This window comes from Rhinolophus ferrumequinum, chromosome 13, assembly GCF_004115265.2.
Source record: "Rhinolophus ferrumequinum isolate MPI-CBG mRhiFer1 chromosome 13, mRhiFer1_v1.p, whole genome shotgun sequence".
Taxonomy (NCBI): domain Eukaryota; kingdom Metazoa; phylum Chordata; class Mammalia; order Chiroptera; family Rhinolophidae; genus Rhinolophus; species Rhinolophus ferrumequinum.
In genome coordinates, this window is record NC_046296.1 from 4,649,729 (window position 1) to 4,676,230 (window position 26,502).

At 42.8% G+C, this 26,502-nt stretch overlaps 1 protein-coding gene across 6 annotated transcripts in view; it reads left to right on the forward strand.

Annotated features, from left to right (window-relative positions):
* The window catches only part of AFF3 (ALF transcription elongation factor 3), a 538,469-nt gene that overhangs the window by 477,164 nt on the left and 34,803 nt on the right, over window positions 1–26,502 (forward strand). For all 6 annotated transcript variants that reach the window (XM_033124714.1, XM_033124718.1, XM_033124715.1 and 3 more), the window contains 2 exons: window positions 14,520–14,700; window positions 22,089–23,171. In XM_033124714.1, coding sequence (XP_032980605.1) covers window positions 14,520–14,700; window positions 22,089–23,171 — 1,264 coding nt within the window. The remainder of the gene's footprint in view (window positions 1–14,519; window positions 14,701–22,088; window positions 23,172–26,502) is intronic.

Genomic DNA, 26,502 nt, shown 5'->3' on the forward strand with positions numbered 1-26,502 from the left:
CCAAATCTCACTGCATTGCTTTGTAGACCAGATGGCTGAAAAGCAGTTGAGTTGGAAGGTTTCCCCATCCACATCCAGCAGCCAAGAGTCAGGGGAAAAAATACGCTGAGGAAGTCAGAAGAGCAGCCTTTGTCTTGTGAGCAGGTCAAACGAAACACTGCTGAGCTTGTTCATCTGGGTGGCCAGCTCGCTCTTAGAAGCACCTGGCAGCACCCTCCCCACCTGGCAGCACCCCCCCACTGCCTGGGAGCACCCTCCCCACCAGTCATCCAGGTAGCTGAGCTTCACAGGGGCCGGCACCCTTACATTTCACCCACTCTGTCTCCCCTCACTCCCATCCAGGTGGTCTTCACCTAACCCATGTCTCAGCTCTTTCTGCCAGGGGAGTGGTTGTGCTACTGGGTCTTTTAGCTTTCTGGCAGTTGGGCCCAGGCCTTCCAGAGTTGTTGCCACATTGCATCTCCCATTCCAATGATCAAGAAAACGATGTTGAATTACCTGCTTTCAGGTGTTCTCTGGGCCACAAAAGACATTTCAAATCAGTGTCACTGGTGGTACCACCCACCTGACTGTAAGGGAAGGAACTTTATGTCACCAGAAGGCAGCTACTTTTCGGTGCAGTCTTTCAAATGGTGCCCAAGGACAGGATGGAAAGGCAGCTGCAAGCTGGTCTTGCTTAGCTATGCAGTGCAGAGCTGGCCCGGCCAAACTCAGGCAGGGCTTTCTTACGAGTTCTGACAATTAAATTCACAAACTCATCCTAGAAAAAGTGCTACATGCTTCATTGCTGAATATCACTATGGTCACCTTCAAAGTACTCCCCTTGGGAAGCTATGCAGCGATGCCAGCACCTAGTCCACCTTTCAAAGCAATTTTGGAACTCTTTTTCTGGAATGACCATCAGAGCTGTTGTCGTAATACCCTTGATGTCCTCCTGAATGTCATCAAAATGTCTTCCTTTCGATATTCCCTTTCTCTTTGGGTAAAGAAAGAAGTCATTGGGGGCCAGATCAGGTGAGCAGGGAGGGTGTTCCAATACAGTTACTTGTTTACTGACTAAAAACTCCCTCCCAGACAGTACCGTGTGAGTTGGTGTGTTGTCGTGATGCAAGAGCCATGAATTATTGGCGAAAAGTTCAAGTCATTTTCGTCTTTTTCTCACAGCCTTTTCAGCACTTCCAAATAGTAACCTTGGTTAACTGTTTGTCCAGTTGGTACAAATTCATAATGAATAATCTCTCTGATATCAAAAAAGGTTAGCAACGTCGTTGCAACAAGTTCACGAACTTAATTGTCAGACATCGTAGAAGCATTTCACATATACACAAGCCCGCCATCCTCCAGGGCCCTCATCCAGCAGGACTCCCAGCTTAACTCCTGCCCATTATACTAACAAGATGTGCGGATGTTTCTCTGCTTCCCAGTGATATTTACATACCCCAACCCCAAGACCACTTCCATCTGAAGAAGGAATCAGAGGGATCCACCCTGTTCAGAGCTTTCAGTCCAGAGAAGATAGCTGGGTGGAGAATGTTCTCTAATGGGCCTTCAGTTAAAGATAGATAAATAAAACATTATTTTAGAAATAGACAAAATCTATCAACAAGCTCAGGAATATGTGGGAACCAATGTATAGGTGTACATTGTTGTATTTTTCCTTTATTTGTGAAGTGCCTTTCTCCTTGGTTGGGTCACATGTGAGTCTTTATTCAATGGAAAGTAAAACTTTCTTCCAAATAGGACCCAGAGCTCCAAGCCATAGTTTTTGGAGTTTTTTTGGTTTGTTTTGTTTTTTTTGTTGTTTGTTTTCGTCCATCTAAGAGAGAACATTCTTCACCCATCCCAAAAAGAAAATCTGATAAATCCAAAAGCAGGACTGACCCCAGTGCAAAAGAATTTCTGTTCCTTAGCAAGTACCATTAGTCAGGTGGTAATGCTGTAAATTCCGGAATCCTAAACTCAAGAATTGTGGTGCTGTTCACGTACATTCCGAAGCCATGGCCCCAATCTAAGCTAGGGGAGCAGAGCAGCAGGCAGCTGGTTAAGAATTCATGGCTTATTGTCATCTATGTCATGTGATGTCATAAAGCATAGAAATCCAGGAAACGACAAGGGCCCCATGAGGTGACATCTGTGCTCTGCTTTCTGGAATGAGTGGTCAAGCCTTATGTTCCAAAGCTTTTCACAGGAGTGGAATTTGGACATTAGTCCCTTGTTCTCTGTAGGACTATGTTAATGGTCCAGTTGGCCCCTCAGGAGGGTCTTTGGGTTCTTTGGTATGTGACAGAAATAATTCCATATGTTACAACAGCAGCAGCAGTGAAAGATGAGGCATAATTTATGTCCAAGTTCATAGCCCTTCTATGCTACTGAATTTGTCTCTTGCTAACTATGACCGTTTCTGTTGACTTTTATCCTTCCCTCAGGCCACAAGAAGGCTTTGGAGACCTTTGGGATATGCCCGGTGCTGTAGAAGTTTTCTTCACGGCCTTAATCCCTTCCCCAGGCCATTCCCGATTCCCATCCCATCCCATCCTAGTTCACATCTTTCTTCTCATCTTTGCCAGATTGTTTTACCTGAGCAATAAGATTTCTCCTTCAGGGATTCAGAAGTACAAATTGGCAGTTACGAAATAGTCACAGGGATGTAAAGTACAGCATAGAGACTATCGTCAGTAATGTTGCAACAACTAGGTATAGTGCCAGGATACTAGACTAATCGGGGGGGATCACTGCATAAGTTATATAAATGTCTAACCACTGTGCTGTACTCCTGAAACTAAAATAAAGTAATATTGAATGTCAACTGTAACTGAAAAAAATGAATAATTTTTTTAAGAAAAAGATGTCCCCTTCCGGCCAAAGCCACCATTCCACTTGAAGTGTTCACATGTGCTACATCCTCCATGATTATTTTTTGGACCTTAATGTAATGTTTGTCCTTCTTAAATGTCATCTTGTATTGAAAAGCAGTCTTCTAAATAACTGTTTGATCAAAGGAGAGTTTGAAACTACTACAACAATCTATTTAGAAAATAAAGAAAATAAAAACAACCTATTGAGGATGATATACTCAGAGGCAAAATGATAGTCTCAAGTACGTCCATTATTAAGAAAAAATAAAAAGAGCTGAAATAAGCCTTCAATTCAAGAAATATGGAAAAGTAGTAGAAAATAGACCTGAAAAAAATGTAGAAGAAAGCAAAGCCAGAAAATGCTAGAATTATTATACAGATCAAGAGCTGTTTCTTTGAGAATAAAATAAAATAGAAAACCTCTGGCAAATACAATGAAGAAAAAAGGAAAAGAAAGCAAACTTTAGGATAAGTGATATACTAGGTGCAATGTTTTCTATTTCAAGAGAATATAAATTTTAGGAAATACATAAACTTGAAAATATAAGTTAAATAGAATTTTGGGGGGGAAAAAATATAAATTAGCAAAGTTGACGAAAGAAGAAAAGGACAATTATCAAGAAATAAATTGCAACAGTTACCAAAGAATTGCCATTCTAAAAGATTCTAGGACTACATGTTTTTACTGATTGTAAGTTCCAAACTTTCAAGGAACAGCTCATTCTTATACTATTTAAACTTTTCTAAAACACTATGAAAAGGTAAAATTCTATCCAATTTATTATTTTAAGCTAAGACCACCATGCTGCAAAACCTGCCAAAAATTGCCCCCAAAGTACAAAATAGGGAAATGTAAATATATATCAAGTTCACCGGTAAATATAGATCCTTCCAAATTCCTAAATAAATACCAGCAAGCTAATTTCAATACTATATTAATAGAATCTGTTCCACAATCAAATAGATTTGAAAAGGGTAGCATATGTCCTATTGGAGAAAAATTGGAAAACATAGGAAAGTTGAAAAATATTCAGTCCTCATATTTCTACCACCCAAAAATATCCACAGTTAACATTTGAGTATATATCCTTCTAGTGTTTTTTCTGTATGTATAAATTTTTAATGTAATTATGATCATGCTGCTTTGTAGCCAACAGGGAAAGACCACACACATATACCCTGTAAGGTTAGGTTAGGTCCTCAACTTATCTGTCAAAGGATACAGAAGCACAGCTGAGGCAAAGGTGCCTCACATAACAGGTGCACCGTGCACCATCACAGATCCCCAGGTACCCCTCAAGGGTGCTCACACGTCAGTCCTTTGATGCTTGGACCTCACAGGACTAGTCAGGAAGATTTACGTAATCTGTGTTTAATAATCCCATGTAAGAGCATGTTTGTAGACATGGGGACCCTCTGATTCTTAAGAAACCCAGTGTCAGCAAAACCCCATCCTCTCCCAGGGAAAAAGCAGAGTCAAAATTTAGGTATTCCTGATCAATTTCTGTGCCCTCAGATGACTGGCATACTGAAAAGCCCACTTCCTCACAAATATACTGTGAGAGTTGTTCACAATAGAAAGTATTCTGCTAATGTGTTTATAATGACTACATACTGATGAAAGGTAGTCCTTTATAAAAGTGTATCATTATTTATTTAATCCCCTATGGTTGAGCACTCTGGTTGTTTAAAAATGCTTTCCTATTGCAAATAACATAAGAGCATATATCCTTGTAGATAAATGTTTTGAAATGTCCCTGATTATTTTCATAGGGTATATTTCTGGAAGTAGAATCTCAGCTATGTCTCTTGTTAGGGACCTTATTGTCCTCACCTATAAAGTGGCAGAATAATACTTACCCTATAAGGAGGCAACAAAGGCATAAAGTAACAAAAATAATCCTGGGGGCCTGGGGTCTTGAGGGAGGAAGGTATTGTCTATTGTCCTGAGTCATTGTTTTGTGTAGGAATATGACTGTTTTCCTCCCCTTGGGTACTGGGTGGTCCACTCTGACTTACAGAGCTTTTCTTTGGTTTTTCTAGATGAAAAATGTGCAACTTTTGTATTGTCAACAAGCAGTATTGGACCTTGCTTTATAGTTTTCATAGCTTATTTCATCTATTCTTTATGATTCCAAACTGTGTCTGGTGGTTACAGTTTTTTTCCTTGGAGAAGTCTGGACCAGCTGACTCCTCTGTTCCAGGCTCTGTACATGGCTGGGTGTCTGTCACCGCCCTCCTCCCCAAACACACACACACACACACACACACACACACACACGTGCTATCACTCTGATGCACTGGCACAAAGTGGACTGTTAACAAATGTCACAGCAATATCATCCCTTACCCCCATGCCATTTACTCTTAACATAACTTTTAAAGTACTCACCTTTTTGTCCTTAACATTTTTATAGCCTCATTTCACTTCAGTCATTTTTCTCACAAGGCTATATGCATCGTTAGTGACACATGTTCTTTCTAGCTTTGAACACATAGTTATAAAACCTAAGCTTCATTTCCACAATCAGTGGTTTTTTAGTAAATGAATTAATACCTAATTTGACTGGTGATAAAATGGGCAGGGATTTGTAGCAGAGACCTGCATGATTCCTTCATCAGCCTTTGAGACAATTAACCAGAGCAGGAGGTTGGAAATATTGAGAGAGGATTCCTTTCCAGTTGATAAATGTCAAGTGGGTGGACCTGTTCTGGGACAAGATACTGATGTACTTTTCCTTATTCCTCTTGCTAAGTACAGCTAAAATCATATATAGAGAGAGAGAAGGAGAGGGAGAGGGAGAGGGAGAGGGAGAGGGAGAGGGAGAGGGAGAGGGAGAGGGAGAGGGAGAGGGAGAGGGAAGAGGGAGGAGAGGGAGAGGGAGAGGGAGAGGGAGAGGGAGAGGGAGAGGGAGAGGGAGAGGGAGAGGGAGAGGAGAGGGAGAGGGAGAGGGAGATCTTAAACATAAGACTGAAAGGTGGAGAGAAGGTAGATATCAGCTAGGGACTTCAGGCCCTAGCAAAGACATGACAATGAGTTCCCTGGGTTTTCTTTTTTCCTCAAATAGCCCAGAGTGACTGCTAGAGAAGTTGGCAACCTGGAATTGCCAATAGGCACAGATTTTTTAAAGCACCCCAGGACATCCAGCTCCCTCTCGTCAAAAAAAAAGAAACAGGAAATGGGTATCCTAGAAAAAAGAAAACATTTAGACAATAAGTGCTCTATTCCAGCCAACCACCATGGAAAGAAAAAAAACCGTGGCCCATCTTCATCAGCAAAGGCCAACTGGGAAGCATAGATGTCCTTCCATACTTGCCCAGTTGTAAGGAGAGACCCCTGTGCATCCCTGCTGGTCTGGTGTTAGTGGAGACCTGCTAAAACAAGCAGACTTTTTTTTTTAAATCCAAAGTCTTATAATAGCAAAAATGTTCAAGATACAATAGAAAATCATTAATCATACCAAGAACCTGGAAAAATCTCAACTTGAATGAGAAAAGACAACAAATACTGAAATGACATAAATATTAGAATTATCTGATAAGGATTTTAAAGGAGCCATTATAAAATGCTTCAACAAGCAATTAAGAATACACCTGAAACAAATGCAAAAATAGTCCCAGCAAAGAAAGAGAAGATGTAAAGAAGATTCAAATGGAAATTTTAGAACTGAAAAATACAATAACTGAATTTTTTTAATTCAATGAATGAGATCAACAATAGAAGAGAAAAGAAGGAAGAACATGTGAACCTGAAGATGGAACAATAGAAATTGCAATATGAAAAACAGAAAAGTAAACTAAAGAAAAGAAAAAGGACAGAGCCTCAATGTCCTGTAAGTCTATAACAAAAGATCTAACATTTGTGTCCTCAGAGTCCCAGAAGGAGAAGAGAAATAGTGTGGGGCTAAAAAATTATTCAGAGTAATATTTGCTAAAAATTGTCCAAGTTTTGCAAAAGACGTAAATCTACATATTCAAGAAGCTGCGCAAACCCCAAACAATAAACCCAAATAAATTCATGCCAAGATACATTATAGTCAAACCTCTGAAAACAGAAGACAAAAAATATCTTGAAAGCAGTGAGAAATAAACAACACCTTACTGTAGGGGTAAAACAATAAAAACAATTTGAATGACACTGGATTCGAAACCATGGAGGCCAGAAGGAAATAGCACATCATTTTTCAAGTGTTGAAAGAAAAGAACTGTCAACCCCAAAATTCTATATTCACTAAAAATTTCCTTCAGGAATGAAGGACAAATGGAGACATTCTGAGATGAAGGAAAACTAAGAACATTTGTCACCAGCAGTCCTACCCAAAAAGAATGGCTAAAGGAAGTTCTTGAAACAGAAAAGAAATTGTGAAAGAAGGAACCTTGATAAAATCAATGATAATCAAGAAGGAAAAAGGAACAATGGAAAGAGTAAAAGAAGGGAAAATACAATAAATTTTCCTTCTCCTCTTGGGTTTTCTAAAGGTGTTTGACAGTTGAAGGAAAATTTGAAACATTGTTTGATGTGGTTCTCAATCTATATAGAAGAAATACTTAAGACAATTAAGGAGGCAAGGTTTCTACACTTCCCTCAAACTGGTAAAATGACAATACCAGTAGATCATAAGTTATGTGTAATATAGCATCTAGAAAAAAGATTTAAAACTCTGTACAAAGATATACATTCAAAAACATTGTAAGTAAATCAAAATATAATTGTATTTTATGTTTTTATAATTCTGCTTCATTCTGGTGGTTGCCAGAGGTTAAGGGGGTGGTGGGAGAAATTGGTGAGTTGTTTTTGTTTTGTTTTTTAGTTTCAATAAATTGAATTTAAATATGTACTCACACACACATACACACACACACACATACATACGTAATTCTAAAACATGTTTTAAAGAACAGGAAGGCAGGAAGAAGAAAACAGCAATCAAACAAAACAAAAAGTAAAGTGGCAGATTTAAGCTCTAACAATATCAATGACTATGTTAAATGTAAAAGGCCTAAATTTACCAATTAAAAGACAGATTGGTAGGGAGGATTAAACAAATAACCCAACTACATGTTGTCTGCAAGAAACTCAATTCAAATAAAATGATACAGTTATGTTAAAAGTAAAAGGATGGAAGATATATACCATGAAGACATTAATGAAAAGAAAGCCAGAATGGCTATATTACTATCAGATAAAGTAGACATCAGAGCAAAGGAAATTACCAGGGACATAATGGGACATTACATAATGGTAAAAGAGTCAAGCCAGCAAAAAGACATAATATTCCTTTTTTGAAAATATTACTTATTTTTTTCAGTTACAGTTGACATTCAATATATTATTTTATATTAATTTTATATGATCTTATTTTATATTAATTTCAGGTGCACAGCATAGTGGTTAGACATTTATATAATTTATGCAGTGATTCCCCCCAATTAGTCCAGTATCCATCTGACACTATACATAGTTGTTGCAACATTACTGACTATATTCTCTATGCTGTACTTTACATCCCCCTGACTGTTTTGTGACTACCAATTTGTACTTCTTAATCCCTTCACCCTTTTCACTCAGACATAACATTCTTAAATGTGTATGCACCAAACAACAGAGCTGAAAAATACATGAATCAAAGACTGATAAAATTGAAAGTTTCTTTAAAACCTAAACATGCACTTATCATTCAACTTAGCAGTCACATTCTTTGCTTGGCATTTGTCCCAGAGAAATGAACATATATGTGCACACGGAAACCTATACACAAACACTCATGGTAGACGTATCTGTAATAGCCAAAAACTAAAAACAACCAAAACGTCCCTCATTGGTTGAATGGTGAAACAATGAGCAAATGGTTAAACATCCATACCATGGAATCAATAAAAAATAACTAGCTGTTGGTATACTTAACAGCTTGGATGGATCTCTGGGCTTTGTGTTGACTGGAAAAAAAAAAGCATGTCAAAAAGATACATACTATGATATTTAAATCATATCTCATTTTAAAAAGATGCACATGATATGACTCCATTTTAAAATGATAAAATTTTAGAGATGGGAAACAGATTAGTAGTAGTTGCCAGATGTTAGGGAGAGGTGGGGCTGAGAGATGGGTGTGACTCTAACGGGGGAGGTAGCATGAGGGAGGTCCTTATGGTGATGGGACAGTTCAGAATCTTGACTGTGGTGGTGTTACGTGAATCTGCAGACGTGATAAAATGACATAGAACCATACACACATTGTACCATTGTCAGCTTTCTACTTTTGATACTATACCATAGTTACATACGATGGAGCCACACGAGAAGCTGAGTGAGGGGTACATGAGACATCTCTACTATTTTGCAGCTTCTGGTGGATCAGTAATTATTTCAAATTTTAAATAAGTGGACAGAGAGAGTGCATGGATGTGGTTAACCTCTTGTTTGTCCCTGCTAATCTAAATCCCTACGGGAGTAAAAACTCCTGGTTATGGTCTTTTTTGTCCATCGCTTTTAAGTGGAACCATCTGCGGCTTTCAGAATGTGTAATAATAGAACAGAGCTCAGGGGTCTCAAACTGGTGCTCCACAGGCCTCATCTGCCCTACACATGTGTTTCATTGCTAAAATGCAAAGGAACTTCTCATTGTTAGAACCTTTCAAATTAGATATTAGCATTTTAAAAATCAGGAGATTGGCTATAAACACCAAGATTTGGGGCTCCCTTTAGAAAATCAAAGGACTTGGTAACACTGGGGTCTCCCTTCCATGTGGCAGAGATGCTGGCATGGGGAGCAGTGTTAGACCACATGGGGCTCTCCAGTTTGACACCTTCCCCACCATGGAGCCAAGGGTCCACTATCATTTATCTTCACATGTTAGGCATTTAGTTTTCTTCATACCTGGACACTTCACTCATGTATGCTATCGTGTTTCCCCGAAAATAAGACCTAGCCGAACAGTCTGCTCTAATACATCTTTTGGAGCAAAAATTAATATAAAACCCAGTATTATATTATATTATATTATACCCAGTCTTATATTATATTAAAATAAGACTGGGTGTTATATTAATTTTTGCTCCAAAAGACGCATTAGAGCTGATTGTCCAGTTAGGTCTTATTTTGAGGGAAACACAGTACTTTCCTGGTCCCTGTAAGTTTCCAGTTTGTAATCTGTAATATAGATGGTAACTTTCTAAAGATTTCAGTTTTATGAAATCCTAGACAGCACCAAGCAACAGAAAAAAATACCTATGTTGTACATATAAACATCTCATTGGCTAGTATAACAAAATACATGGACTTACACAACTGTATCAAGAATCATTTTTCTTTTATTAAGTCAATCAATATTTGTTGAGAGTCTGTTTATGCCAGACCCTCTGATAGCTTTGGGGAATACAAGGATAAATTAGATAATTCCTATCCTTATATGGTAAGGGCTCCAACAGAGAAATGGGCAATGTGCTAGGAGCCCGGGGAGGAAACATCCATTATGTGTGGGGAAATTGGCAAAAACTTCACAGAATAGGATAGCATTGCAACTCAGTCCTGGAGAGTGAAATAACCAGAAGAAGAAAGGGAGAAAGGATTGTCTGGCACAGGAAATGGCATGAGCAAAGGCACCCAGCTATACCTGAAGATTGTCAAAATGATGATAAATTGTCATGGCTGAGCTTTAGAGATGGACCCACTGAGGCTAAGCTGGAGCTGTGATTGAGGCCAGACCATGAAGAGCTCCAAAAGCCGCGTTTCACAGAACAATTGTTCCTGGTGGTAATGCAGAGCAAACAAAAATGTTAGATCCGAACCAACGGTCCTATCAGTTTTGTTTTTTGGAAGGGAATTCCAGCAACAGTGAACCTTCTGGTGCCAACTTTTACCATTTTTCACTTCTCGTAATGTGGTTATAGTTTCAGATCAATTCATATCAACAAAGATGCTTTCCATGCAGGACTGCTGTTGCCAGGGGACTGATGACAGTTTGCGAGTCACGCATTTGTTGAGTTCATTCTGAGGGCCGACGGAGGAGGTGCTGTAGCCTCTTCCATAATATTATCATTCGGCCAAGACCAGTGCAGTGCCCACAGGAGGCGAGGCACCATGCTGGGCATCACAGCATCCACACGGTGCCAACCAGGCAGACAGCCTGCCTCCCAGCTAGTTGTTGGTTGAAAGCTTGTGGACAACTGTGGATATTTATCCAGGCCCCACAATACACTTGGCAAGCAGGAGCACCCTTGACTGTGAGAGCCAGGATTTGTCATTTAGGTTCCAGATCTTTTACTGTCTGTATTCAGACTTATCCCAGGCCAGATTCTGAAAGGAGTATGTTTCTGTAGCCAAAGGAAGGGACACAGCAAACAGGTCATTTAGAGTAAAGCCAGGACTCTCTCAAAGGTGTACTTGGTCTTGACCACTCACAAAACCAGCAAAACATTTCATGAAATCAAAATACAGAAATTAAATGCACCATCCAAAAGAGAACTGGGCTTAAATTACAGCAGATTAAATTTAGAGAACATTTAAATATTCTCTGAAAGGAAGAAGTGTTAAAATTGGAAGAGTACAGAGGTGCTGAAATCCCCTTAAATACTTTTTATTGGAAAAGAGAAACTGTAACCTTTTTGAAAGGTTAAGTGGAAAAAGAAAAAAAAAAAAAACCTCACCCAATGATGGATTTTTTTTCTATTGGTTTTTTTTTTATTATTATTCAGCAATCACATGGGAACGACTGCTATGTCCCAGGCACTGTGCTAAGTTGGGTGACAAAAAGACTTATTCCATGATCTCACTGATGTTTTCATGTCTGCAGACTCAATGGCACCATGTTCCTGGAATGGCATAGGGTCTAAGAACTCTCCTAAAAATTATCGAAGGCTGTGTCATCATATCAACCAATTTATGTTATCCTTCCAGGGAAAAGTTAAAAATTTTTAATTTAAATTTTTTTTACTATCTTTGGTACAGCAACGTGACACCTAGTTGGCATACTAAAGTTTTCAGTAGGCCCTTTTAAATATATACAGCCTAGTTTTTTTTTCAGGAAGGTCTTTCCGATAAGTCTTTTTCATCTTCTTGATTCTGTGACCCCAGAGAGCGCTGCTGGCTGAGCGGAGCCAATCCTTTTATTAGCACTAGTCTGCAGTGATGACCACCCGGCTCTCTAGTCTTTACTCTGCCTCCCTCCAAGGGAAGCACAGCAGCCTCACGTGCTCACGACAAGAGTGGTCATTACACTGAGGCCGAACAACCAGTCCCCCGCCCAAGGACCCACACAAAGATTAGTTAATGGATGTAGTGTAGTTCTCTTGATCTCACAACTGGAGCCACCAGAGCTCTTCAGGCTAGGGGTATGTAACATGGATTCTTTCTGGTGACATGTTCTCTACCTGGACCAAAGAAACACGAACATATTCAATCCTGACCCCAGAGGCATCATAAGCCCCACAGCCCTTACAAGCAAAGCATGAAGAAAAACCTAAAACTCTTGGCTCTCTCAACTGTTTTATAAAGCAAATAATAGTTATGCCAGTAAAACTCATTTGAAGTGAATTTCCTGGTTTAAGGAAGGAAATCATGAAAGCCTAAGACTTTTCTACTGAGCTAGATCTGATCTGAGATTCTGTCTACTTGGGCCAGTGTCTCATTCCTGTAGGACAGGCGTTTGGAAAAGGCAGGCCGTGCGGTGACTGGTGAATGGATGTCTTCCCGGAAGTTAGAGTGCTGCTTTTCCAAAGGCAGGCAGCCACTTTGCGGTGCGAGCCCCAGGGAACCACACACATGTTACTGCTTCTGCGCTCACACGTGCACACACCACAGCTTCATCACAGGGGCTTCGTTGTTTGAGCTGAAGCAGGTGGGCTGTAGTGCCCTGTGATCAAAGCCTTTGGCCGTCACACAACACCAATCCGAATGCTGATTATTCATCTTAATTTCCCAGTCTTCGGCAGTGTCACCCAAAGTACCGTGGGGGCGGACATATCCTTTCCTCCACCATGTGTTGCTTCACTTTGGGAGATTTGGGGGTTTAGTCTTATGACCGGGGAGCAGGAGGGGGTATTGTTGGAGTTTAGTTCATAAGAGAAGAAAGCGATATTACAGCCCTTTGGTCACTAACCTCCCCTTCCCTGCCTCTGTCTAAAGAGCCAGGATTCCTCACTCAACACCAGACATAAATGAGAGGCTGCCAAAGAAATCACTTTAGCTCAGGCAAGACATAAACGTGCAGATGTTGTCTGATGTTGAAGAGTTTTGTCACACAGTAGGTATGGACCATGATATTGGTGGTGGACAGAAAAACCACTATGGAAGGTTATGTTCCAACCTGTTCTTTCCCTAACTCTGCAGTTCTAGAAGGTGCTTTTATTTCCAGATATATCCTGCAAGACAGTTTCTTGTCTTTCCATTCTTCTAGAAGCCAGGCTCCAATGAGTATTAACCCCCTCGCTGCCCTCACACTGAGGATTTATGAGAATCTGTCCATGGGCAAAGCTTTTTTGTGTGTGTGTGTGTGTCAAAGATTTAAGGGGAGGGTAAAAAGGGCCCTTTACCTTGTCCAGGCTGCTTTGCACTTGAGACCCTAAACCCTGACAAGCCCCCCAGCCCATGGCCTTCACTAATATTCAGTCCTATTGAAGCAGTAGTCACATTTGAAAAGGACAAGCAACTATCTGCTGATTCAACATAAAAAAAAACATAGTCACTGCATTTTCTGGGTTTAGAATTTGACCTCAAAAAAACAAATTCAGGTGTGTTTCAATGCAATTAATACAGACTTTGCAGATGTTGAATATTATGTGAGTACTGAAACTTTTTTTGGCTCACACTCTCTTTGGGGTGGATGTGTGCTATTTGAAGTTTTGTGGTAAATTAATTACCATTCGAAAGTGTCCATTTTTCCTGTTCTCTTTGAGTATATAATTGGAGTATATAACTTCCTGGCAAATTCCAGTGTGGGTGGGAACATCAAGTATCATTTGAAATGCTATTGCTCTAAGCCACTGTACTGGGGTTGAATTTTAAAGCCTGAAATATATAAAAATGTGTAAGTAATGGATCTTCATTAATAAAGGACTCAGAGGAAGATGACTGTTTGTTTAGCAAGCCAGCTCCTATAAGGGAGACAGCCCTCGAGTCTGTGAGCAGGAAGAGGTGGGCAGCCAGACTGTAACTTTGCCGGCCCTGCGGTCTCCAGAACCTTCCAGCAGGCCATGAAAGCACAGAGCAAAATACTGTGCGTGTCCTCACAGCCTACGTCCGAGAATAAGGCAAACAGACATTTTCATTTTTTATAAAATATTTCAAGCATTTTGGATTTCCTTGCAGTTTTGTAGATGATTAGATTTGGGGTGCCTTGGAAAAGCCATTCCCGACAACAGCAGTAAAATAGACACAGTCATTCTGGAATTACGCCACCTTCCCTTCTAAAATGGCCACGCAAAGAACACATGCCCGACCACCAAGGGGCACCAACTTTCACTCCAATTTTATTTAATACTTCTTTTAACCATTAGAATGCTTTTGACCTTGGTGATCACTCTTCATGGGCCAAGGGATGGTTGACAGATGTGTGGCCTGGGCCCCCCGTCTGCTGTGCTGGAGTGGCAGCGTGCTCGGTGGTGTTCGTGTTTGCTCACTTGGCTTTCCTTCCCTGTCTTTCCCCGGGGGCCCTGTGGGCTGGCAGCGCTGTAGTCCAGCAGGCCAACTGCAGAGCCTCGGTGCCTCCCAGCAAGGGCAGCGGCAGTGGCAGCAGCAGCAGCGGCAGCAGCTCGTCCAGCGACTCGGAGAGCAGCTCCGGATCAGACTCCGAGACCGAGAGCAGTTCCAGTGAGAGCGAGGGCACTGCCCACTACTCCAGCCCCGAGGTAAGACCTGCACTGGCCCCCGAGCCCCTGCCCTGGCGGCTTCTCCCCCGTGGACTCTGGGCTGTCACAGCCAGGACCCTTGCAGCCACCACCCCTGGGCAGCCTGTCAGGGTTTGTTTGGACATCATTTCCCTCACTCTGTCCCCTCCCCACAGTTCTCCTAATTGCACAGCTTCTTTGGGAGTACAGAAACTTCATCTTTCGTTGTCCAAAAAGCTCTCTCTTGACTTCCAGAAATTTCCAAATATGCTATAATTACCACTGACTGGAAATACCCTATGGATCAAGTCTCCCTAAGAGTCAGCGAGGAAGTAACCAGCGAGGGAAGTTTACCGCCTGGGAAATGGGGTCGCCCATAAATCACGGGGAAAGGAGTTTTTATGGGTTAAACATGGTTATAATCTTACTGTTTTTGCAGTTTGTCACGGATTAGAAGAACAAGAGCTATAAATATTAATAAAACTTTCTTAACTGTGTTTTCTTTGTGAAAATATAAAAAGAAAAATTAGCATCAACCTACAAATAATAATGAAAGCTTTTATAGCTATAATGAGTATCTGTGTGGAAGATTTAGGTGCCTCATATAAAAACATTATAAGGCACCAATAAAAACAGTGCTATTTCTATTTCAAAGGGTAAAGGGGAAAAATAAAGAGTAATTCAGAGCATGGAGATTCTTGGGAGAGGGTTGGGAGCCGATTTCTCAAGTCCGTCCATCTGTAGGAGTAGACTCTGAGTTCTAAGGAAGGAATAAAATAGTTTCCTCTTGAGTATATAAACCTTTGGCATTACCGTGGGTAGTAAGATTTAACTGTTTGCCTACAATCCTCTTTACCACTTGGGGCCCACATTTCTAAATAGGCTCTGAAATAAAACCAAAGCCCCTGAGGCAAACCACGGTGCTGAGAGGGGAGCACAACTCCTGTTTCCAGCTTTTCTACCTGTGCCTTCGGATGTTATCACACCCGAAAGCAGTGTTGTTTTCATCTGAAGTCCTTTGAGTTTATTCCCTTAAATTCCCTCGGGCTTTTCCCCTTCCGGTGTCCTCTCAGGAAGCTGGGGCTTTGGGCAGGATCCCTGAGAAACCCAGGGACAGAATATTTCCCCGCACTCCTCATTTCTCCTCCAGCACCTTTCTGCTCTGCACCAAAAGCTCTCCACTCATCCATCTCTCCAACACTTTTCTCCCCATTCCATGAGGCTTACGTCCTCTGCCCTATCTATCTACCTACCTACCTATCTACCTGTCTACCTACTTACCTACTTACCTACCTGTAGTAGAGGGAAGGCCCTTAGCACCTTTAACCTATAAAAGCCAGAGGTTCCTATAACACTGGCTCTTCCCAGAAACTAAAGTATGATTCCTTCTTTATAATTTCATTTATTCATTCATTCACTCATTCAGTATTCATTCAACAAATATTTATTGAGCATTTGCCACCAACATGGTGCTTGGCTCCAGGATACAACAGTTTGACAGGAAAGTTCTTCATAGAACTGGCATACAATGGGAGTAATTTGAAACAAACAGACAAAAAGTACAGGAGTTCAATCTAATAGAGGAGTTAAACAGGATTCTTCAAAGTCAGCTCTATGCTATAATTTGTTGAGAAACTCTAGAATAGTATTATAAGAAATAACTGGGTTCCAGGGACATTGCAACAGCCAGAGGAAAGTGGATGGGGACAAAAAGTGTGTCTATGAAGACCCCCCAGGCTTTTCTTTGTGACTTTGAAGGTTAAATTCATGAATGTTGAGTCTTATTTTCCTGCTGAACTGTGACTTCTAGAGCTCATGAATGTAGCTGAAAGTAGCCTAAGAAAAGTAGTTATAAGGTGCTTTAAGCAAATTCTTTCTAAATGTCACTGAGATAATTACAAAGATTTAAACCCCTTGGTGATGAAAGGAAGCTCTTGTCATTTTTTCCAGCAGCTGTCAGAGGCCCCTGGCTAAGGAGAGGGAGCACGAGTCTACTTAAGTCAGCCTAAAAGTTTAGGTTCCCTGAGGCCACATCTAGTTTTCAATTCCTTGCTTCTCTCTGCAGAGACAATGCAGAAGTGGCAAGGGAGTTGTTAGCCCTGCTGCCCACCACTTCTTTCTGCTGGAAAGAAATGTATGAGTGGGAATAAAAGTCAGGTGTCTCTTAACATTTTCCCCAAGATTAATGCAGACACACGCCCTTTGGAAACAAAGCACCTTTGCAGAATGAAAATCGCAAAGAAGGGAAGTAGCATTTTCCGGCTGGCTGGCCACAGTGTCACTGTTTCCCTCTGACTACAGTGGCCCACATCACCTCACAAACAGCAGTGAGGCTTGTTTTCCTGACCCCCACCTGACAGAGGGGCTCTGTAGAGCCCCACACCTCACATTCCACTTGCACGCCAGTTTATTCTGCTTTGAAGCTAAGTGTTTCTGGCCCTCACTTCCCCTACTGGTAACATCCTGATGGGGGGAGGAAGGGGAACCGCGGGTAGGGGGATAGAAGGAGACCCTCATGAGGTTCCAAGGCACCTGGATTGTTGCCTTCAATGTGCCGGCACTGGAAACCTGTGGGGCTTCACTGAGTTTCATCTGAACCGTTCTTGATGGCTGTGGTTGTAAAAAAAACCACTGCATTTCAGCTGAACCTCCAAAGTAGTATATACAATGCCATATCTGCGAGCTAGCATAGAAGAACCACTGCAAACACTACCGTGTTTCCCTGAAAATAAGACCGGGTCTTACGTTAATTTTTGCTCCAAAAGACGCATCATGGCGTATTTTCAGGGGATGTCTTATTAATAGTTCATGTACAACAATCTACATTTATTCAAATACAGTCATGTCATCATCTTCTGGAACATCGTCATAACGTACTAAATGTGTCCGTCTGGCTGACGATCTTAGCTGGGGCTTATTTTGGGGGTAGGTCTTATTTTTGGGGAAACACGGTATTTCCATCTCTGCAGATCCCCTCTCGATGGCCCAATGGCCTCATTGTTCTTGGTCTATCTTTCCTGGCCTGGTACATCCTGTCATGTCAAAGCGCCTTCGCCCTCAGCCAGCACACGGAGCTCCCAGACCAGTGTTCCCCACGTCAGAGGTACTACATGGAGGTAAAAAGAGCCTGGTCCCATGATTTTGAGGCGTGCCGAGATTAAGTAGGTGTAACCCATCTCTTTACACTAGGGCTTCACCCAGCCCTTAATGTTGCTCAGGTAAGCTGTGTTTTCCACTGTGCATTTCCCTTAACTGACCATGGAAATCAGCAGAAGTGTGATGCAAGTCACTCAGTGACCCAACAAGCTTCTCCTTAATGAGGTGTCCATGGGGTACATGGCAGTAGGTGCCGTGAAGGATGGAGATGAAGCAGGAACTACAGTGCACGGTGGACGCTTAGGCATGAATACAGAGCTTAATCACAGAGGAGAGTCATGCCTGAAAATATAAAGCAGCGAGAGAGCAAACAAAACACTGAGCAGAACCTGGTGGACGGCTCAGGAGGTTGACCATACCAGCAGCATGCCCGTGGACGGGGGTTCCAAGCCCTGAGTTTGCCCCGCTTCACTGCCACTTTTCACATTTAACCTTCCTTAGCCACAATTGCCTCCTCCCCGGAATGGCAGATATTCCTGTGCAGCCTAATCTGTGAGGACGTCCTGAGTAATAAATAATACAATTTGGTTACCAAATTGTATCCACTACGAGTTGTGCTTAGTAGGAACAGAGTCATGGCAATCTGCCTCCCTAACCTATGACAGACATTGCAAATGACACAAAGAAACAGACCCAGCCCCCGCCTAAAAGAAGTGTTTGGCTTTGTTGCAGACCCAGTATTAAGACATTGAGGTGTGACAATTAAGTTCGTGAACTTAATTGCAACAGTGTTGCTAACCTTTTTTGATATCAGAGGGATTATTCATTATGAATTTGTACCAACTGGACAAACAGTTAACCAAGTGTACTTTTGGAAGTGCTGAAAAGGCTGCGTGAAAAAGACGAACTGAACTTTTTGCCAACAATTCATGGCTCTTGCATCACGACAATGCACCAGCTCACACGGCACTGTCTGTGAGGGAGTTTTAGCCAGTAAACAAATAACTGTATTGGAACACCCTTCCTGCTCACCTGATCTGGCCCCCAATGACTTCTTTCTTTACCCGAAGATAAAGGAAAATTGAAAGGAAGACATCTTGATGCCATTCAGGACATCAAGGGTAATATAATACGACGACAGCTCTGATGGCCATTCCAGAAAAAGAGTTCCAAAATAGCTTTGAAGGTCTAGGTGCTGGTGTCAGTGCATAGCTTCCCAAGGGGAGTATTAATATTTAGAAGGTGACTGTAGTGATATTCAGCAATGAGGTATGTAGCACTTTTTCTAGGATGAGTTCGCAAACGTAATTGTCAGACGTCATATAAACATGAAACAGATATGAACAAGAAAAGGCTGTGCCTTTGAGGATAATAAAGGGCACAGGTATTGTTTGGAGAGTTAGTGGTATTCTCGCCAAATCAGACCTAATTAGATCATTTTAGGTTGAAGACTGACATTTCTCAAAGGCATGAGGTGCCCCTTCCATGAAGCTGTGCCAGACAGTGATGGGAGCTCAGGTGAGGCAGCAGGAGAGAGAATCTGGTATTTCAACCTCAACAAACACGGGTTTCATCTCACTGGTGCCTGACAGCTCTGCAGCTTTGGACGTGTCGCTTAACCTCTTTGAGCCTCATCTACAGACTAGGACTGATAATATTTCTTACCGGCGTGGATTAAATTAGATGCCATACGTGCAGTGGGAGGTACGTTGCGGGTGTTGCACAGTGGAAGACAACTGACTGTAAGATGATGAATGCCCTTGAACACCAGCCCGAGGAATTTGGATTTCCTTTGAGAGGCAGTAGGAGGTCTTCGTAGATCCTTGAGAAAGGAAGTGTGATTTAGTGATGTGTTGAAAATGATACTTCAGACTGATTTCTTCAGCTGTGAAGTGCAGGAAAAAATGACCCTAAAGCACATCAGGCAATGGGCCCGATACTAAATTTATTAAATTTTCCCCTCCGCTGTTAACGCTCCCACCAGGAAGTCTTAGCGCGAATCTCCCCGTGTGCAGCTGTGTTTTCACTCCAAGCAATCATCTGTGTGCTCTCACCTCAGAGATGTGAGCTGAGGAAGGCTGGGGATGGTAGGGGGAAAGAGAGGTAGTGTTAGACATGGTGGTAGGGCCAGTGTGAATGGTATACTCTGCCTTAATGTTTGCCCCTTCTCCCAGTATAGGTCCCCGTTCTGCAAGAGGCCCTTCAGCATCCATTCCTATTTACTGAAGCTGAACCAAACAAGTCACTGACTCGTCGGTGGTCACATAGTGAGAGAAATGGGGGCGGGAGGAGACAATATCAGAAGCCATAAATTGTTTGCCACCAAATTAGCTTTCGGCCACACTCAGCTAGTTTCAGGGAAGGTGGGAGCTTCCCCTTGGCAAAAGCTGTTCCGTGGCCCACTTTCTCCAGTACATGCATCTGCTATCGTTCTGTATGTTTCATGTGTTCTCTTTCTCTGGAGAAGCCAAAGTAAAGCGAGGTAAGATTTACATATAACTACTCAAGGGCACCGAAAAGATAGATCTTTTTGTTCTTTTGCATCTTACTCTAGAGCCCTGGTCCTTCTGGTACATGAAAACAAACATAGCAAAATTCAGGTCAGAGACCAGACTCCCCGTTGGGGCCATGAGGTTTTCCCTTCCCATACCTGTGTCCCAGAGTGAAGCTTTTCCATCCCAGATCCCCAGGGCAAGAGCCTTGGATCCTCATGCTGGCCTCCAGTGAAGTGTTACTTGTGCTTCCCAGTCATTGGACACCATGCTGGGGTTCCCTGAAGTGCAGTTGGTCTCATCAGTTTTGAAAGAACTAGCAGGATGTCCATGGTCCCTGCCATAAGCTCTAGTGCCTGGCGCCCATACTCTGTGTCCTCTCCGTCGTGGCCCCTAGCTCCTCTGGCCCATCAGACACTTCCTTTTCCCTGAGCTATGCCCCAGACTCCCCCAGACTCAGCCAGGACCCCTGTGTCTAAGACCCTGCCCTCTCTTCACTCCCTTCATGTGGTTATACCCCAAGCTCTGCTCTTAATATGGGCCTCACTATTGAAAAGCAGATCTTGGCACATAAAAGCGAGCTTTTGAAAATTATTATGTTAAAAAAAAGTTTGTCTCCTACAAGGGAGCCTGACTTGCTCTAGACTTTAACCAATTATATTGGAAATGCAGTGTCTTCTTTATTTTAGGCTGGTGTGTAGTCTCCCCGTGAAACAATGGATGCCACAATCAGAAGGTGGGAGGCCGTAGAGAAAAATACATCACCTTTATCACTCAAAATATTTCCCCCATTTTACATATAGTCACAAATTGAAAACCACTCTGTCTGGACTTGTACACTTATATACCTCTTTTCTATTAATAATCGTAGATGCTGGATAAATGGACTTCCATTAGAAATCAATCGATCAAGCAGTTACTCCCCATAAAATCATCAGTTCTTAACCTTTTTATGAGACGTAGGACTATGGCCTTCTCCTGGAAAAATGCATCTACACCACATTTCACATTCTGTTTTGGGGGCATTCAGTGACAAACCAATCTATGGGGCAGAGTTTGAAACTTGTCATATCCATGATTTGCTCTAAGTCAGCAAAACTGCTTACCGGAAAGGTCTCCATCGTCATTTCCATGTCTGAAACATTTCTGGCAAAGCAGGCTAAGGATGGGCTAACCAAGTTCAGCTGCCAGAGCCCACAGGTCATACACCCGGTCCCTTGAAAATAGGAGTTCTGTACCACTAAACAATGGTATACCGTCTTCCCAACGTTACTGCTGCTACTCGTAAACAACTACGCCCCACTTGCCTTCACCACATAAACTATATGTTAATTCTTTGTGGGATTATATAGGTTCCACTTATCCCCCTCTTCTAATTCCCCAAAAAATGTTAGGTCTTAGAAAGAAATGAGTGCTGTAGCACTCAGGGCCCTCAGACGGTTCCCTAGTTAACGTTTGTGGGATCTCAAGTTTATGTCTGTATGTATGTATAATTATTAAAAATATACATTGTATACCACTCAGAAGTGCTAGAAGTGGGTTCAATGAAGCACAGTGCTATCCACGAATTTTTCCTAATAGGCTTCAAAGAACAGCGCTGACATTTAAGTGACCTGGGACAGGAAAGGGACACCATCCCACATCCTGTGGGGCAGCTGAGAGCTGCCCCACACCCTTGCTGTGCCCATGTTCCTTTGCTTCCAGCCCACGCGTTTTCTGCTCACACGCCTAAAGGAGTAAGTGAAGATAAGAGCAGCCAGGCTCTTTTAAGTGAGTCTGTAATAAAAGATGTTTTGTTTGTTGCTGGTTTTCTGCTTTTAGGCGGAGCCTGCGTCCTCGAACAAGTGGCAGCTGGATAAATGGCTCAACAAAGTTAATCCTCACAAGCCTCCTATTCTGATCCAAAATGAAAGCCACGGGCCGGAGAGTAATCAGTACTACCCTCCGGGGAAAGACCAAGTGCAGGACTGCGGGAAAGTCCCCGACGGGTGCCAAACCGGCCTGAGAGAGAAGGACAAGAGCGCCTGCAAGGAAGAGCAGAGACCAAGGACAGCGAACAAGGCGCCCGGGACTAAAGGTGTGAAGCAGAAGTCCCCACCCGCGGCCGTGGCGGTGGCCGTGACTGCAGCCGCCCCGCCACCTGCGGTCCCTGGTGCGCCACCCGAGAACGCGCCCGCACGAAGGTCTGCGGGCAAGAAGCCCCCCAGGCGCACAGAGAGGACCTCGGCCGGCGACAGCGCCAACTGCCACCGGCCTGAGGAGCCCGCGGACACACTGGGGGCTGGCACGGCCATCCCTTCGGAGCCCACCAAAGCCAGGCCCTGCGGCAACAGCCGAACGAGCCACCGCAAGGAGCTGCGCGCCTCAGTCACCTGCGAGAAGCGCCGCACCCGTGGACTGAGCAGGATCGTTCCCAAGTCCAAGGAGTTCATCGAGACAGAGTCATCTTCTTCGTCCTCGTCCTCAGACTCCGATCTGGAGTCAGAGCAGGAGGTGTACCCTCTGGCCAAAGCGCAGGCGGTGGCCACCGCTGCCTCCACGAGTGAACAGAGACTCAAGGAGGCTGCCAGCAACATCAGCGGTGGCGGTGGGACGCGCGCTTCTGTGGGCTCCATCAACGCCAGGACCACCAGTGACATCGCCAAGGAGCTGGACGAGCAGTTCTACACTCTGGTCCCCTTCGGCCGCAATGAACTTCTCTCCCCGCTGAAGGACAGTGACGAGGTCAGGTCTCTGTGGGTCAAAATCGACCTGACCCTTCTGTCCAGGATCCCAGAACACCTGCCCCCGGAGCCGGGGGTCTTGAGTGCTCCTGCAGCCAAGGACGCTGAAAGCGCACCACCCAGCCATCCAGCCGACACACCCGTGGAAAAGGCTTTGCCAAAGTCCAAGAGGAAACGCAAGGTAGGCTTGGGGCTGAGGGCCTGGCCGGGAAGGAGGGCTGTCCCTGAACTTTTGGGTGAGGTAGTGGAGCACGAGACCCCTGCTAGTCTGGTATGTCCTTACTCAGCAAGCATTCATATAGTACCTTATACAGACCGGATACTGTTGTGAATACTTGACATACAGTAACTCAGTTAAGTCCTTAGAACCGCCCAGGGAGGGAAGTACCATTATTATTCCCGTTTTATAGTTCTCGATTAATAATTCCTGTCCCGCTGCATGTTGAAGTAGGCATACATGAAATCCTTATCAAGTGTGCTGAGGCAAGCTGGAGGCTGCTGGGCCTGTAGAAAAGCAAAACATGGTGTGAACCCTATTCTTTGATGGAAGGGAAGAGGTGACGTTGACGGCATCAGAGAACCAGCCGCCATTTGTTTCTCCCGGTGGTGTTGTTCAAGGAGAGCATCACAGAGTGCACTCACACAAACCCGGATGGTCTAGCCCACTGCACACCTAGGCTGTGTGGTCTAGCCTGCTGCTCCTGGGCTACGAGCCTGTACAGCATGTACTGTACAAAACAACACAGGATTCAATCCAGCACAAGAGAAAGTGAAGCAATGAAGAAACATGGTAAACACGAGATGCATGAGGCTGCTGCCGGCATAACACGGCATTCTGTTTTAGAAAACTTTTTTATAAGTAGACAGAATATACTCTAATGATAAAAAGTATAATGTGGTAAATACATAGTCGTTTATTATCAAGTAGCATGTCCTGTACGTAATGGATGTGCTAGACTTACATACGACTGGCAGGGCAGTAGGTTTGTTCACACCCGCATCACCACAAACACGACAAATGCCTTGTGCTGTGACGTTAGGACAGCTACAGTGACACTAGGCGATAGGAATTTTTCTGCTCCATGATAATCTTATGGGACGACTGTCATATCTGTGCTCCCTTGTTGACTAAAATGTTATGTGGCACGTGAGTGTAATCAGAGTGTCAGGGATTAAATTGCCTCAAATGGAGAAAAGGGGGAACAAGGGAAGCACGGGAGTGAGAAACACAGTTCAAGAACAGGGAGAGCTGGAGACACATCGTCTGGAAGCAGACCCAAATGCTCAGCAGTTTTTGAAGATTTTTGAACAGGAGAGTAACTTCATCATAAATTAAAGCCAATTTTGAGGCTTTTTATCCCCTCCTATTATCATACCTTCAAAAGTAACTTGGACCACAGTGAAAAATACAATGGGGGACAAACCGCAGGTTGCAATAATTGTGGATGGTTCCAAATTTAGGGCAAAATCATTAACAGTTAACACATATGTATGTCCCTATGAGGGATGCTATTCTCAGCATTCTGTACATATTAAATCATTTCATTCTTACAACTTTATGAGGCAAATACTGTTGTCATGCCCATGTTACAGATGAGGAAACTGAGGCAGAGAGGTTAAAGCGACTTGCCTCAGGTTCACTAGGTGATAAGGGACAGATCCAAAAATGAACTAAGATTGTCTGACAAGGGTCTTACAATAAGAAATCAGCCTGAGATTTGTGTAGCACTTACCCACAGGGCCCCTGCTCAGAAGGGCTCATGCTTGCAGTTTAACGCTTGTGCTTGCCATCTTGAAATTCTTCATTTTATCTTCGAGTTTGTGTTTGGTAAGTGAAGCATGATGGGACAATAGAGCATGTGTGGGGGCATGTGGAGTTTGACCCATGTACAGTCCCCCTGTTCCCCTGGACAGGTTCTACCTGCCCTTTGGCCTTTAGTATGCCTGGTCCTGTGCAGACTCCCTTCCCCATCTCCTTCCAGAGACGGGGCTGCTGTCTTGGCCCCCCAGGGGCCAAGGGGCAGGCACAGTGAGGGCCGGGGTCAGGAGGGACATCTTGCCCAACCCCAATCCAAGTACTGAGGGGTCTCAGAGAGGAGACCGCAGTCCCCGAGGGTTGCCAGTTCACCTGGATTGGGGGGTGGGCCATGGAAAGGGGAAATGCCTGACTGGAGTTAGTGACCCCACTACAGGTGGGTTCCACAATTGCTGGGCAGTGGAAACCCTCTACTGTTGGACCACACATGTGCCCATTCACAGGACAGGACCCATGGGCACTTGAGTCTGTACTCATCCCCCACCACCCCAGGTATCGCCACCCCTCAAGGAGCACAATATAAAACAGCAAATAAATACCACTGTGGCAAGCCAAGAGAGAGACTTTGAAAGATGGGAAAATGTTTTCTACTTTAATACTTTATACAGTACTCTTCCTGCTTTTCTAAAAAAAAAATTTGAAGTATAATTGACATAACATTATATTAGTTTCTGGTGTACAATGTAATGATTCTGTATTTGTATCTAGTGCAAAATGATCATCATAGTAAGTCCAATTAACATCCACCACCATACATGCTGTTTTTTGCCATGTATGATGCACACATTTTTGCTCAAATTTGTGAGGGAAAAATAAGGAAGTGCATTATACATGGGTAGTACTAAGACCATATCTATATAAATGTTTTAATTCTTTTATTTATGCTTATGAGTTAAAAGTGTAACTCTAGAAATCAATAACAATATCTGTATGCAAAATAATACGCTGGAATACGATAATTGGTTTTCTTGAACTTACGACAAACTTACAACGACAAAGAGTTCTTGACCTTCTGTGATGCCTAAATATCATAAATTTGTTACCAGTACATAAAATTTCTTGTCCCATAATATGTTAAAAAATAAATGCTAAAATTCCTTTATAATACAAAAAACAAGTACCTAAATGTAAACAAATAAAAATTTGAATTAAAAAATAAAAACAAAAGATTTTTTTCCCTGAAAGTTTGGGCCAAAAACATGGGTGCACATTATACACGGCAAAATACAATAGTTACAGTATTTTTTTCTCCAGATGAGAACTTTCAAGATCCACTTTCCGAGCTACTTTCAAAAATGCATACAGTAATTACGAGGTGTGATCAAAACATACAGTGAATGCTTAAATTTAAAAAATGTTATTACATTAAAAGACACATTGCCATTAATGCCCCTCAGAATGCTCCCCGTTGTTTCGAACACACGTATCCCATCGTTCTTGACCCTTTCTGAAGCAGTCCTGGAAGTATTGTTTGATCACACCTCATACAGAGTCCGATGAATTTTTTGCTTATTTCCATGTCTTGGCTATTGTAAATAATGCTGCAATGAACATGGGGGTGCATATATCTTTTAGAGTTAGTCTTTTCATTTTCTTCAAATGAATAACCAGAAGTGGAATTGCTGGGTCATAAGTGTATTGGCATGGATTTAACCCCTGGTTGTTCGCAGAATGTGAAAGCATTCACAAGACTCTA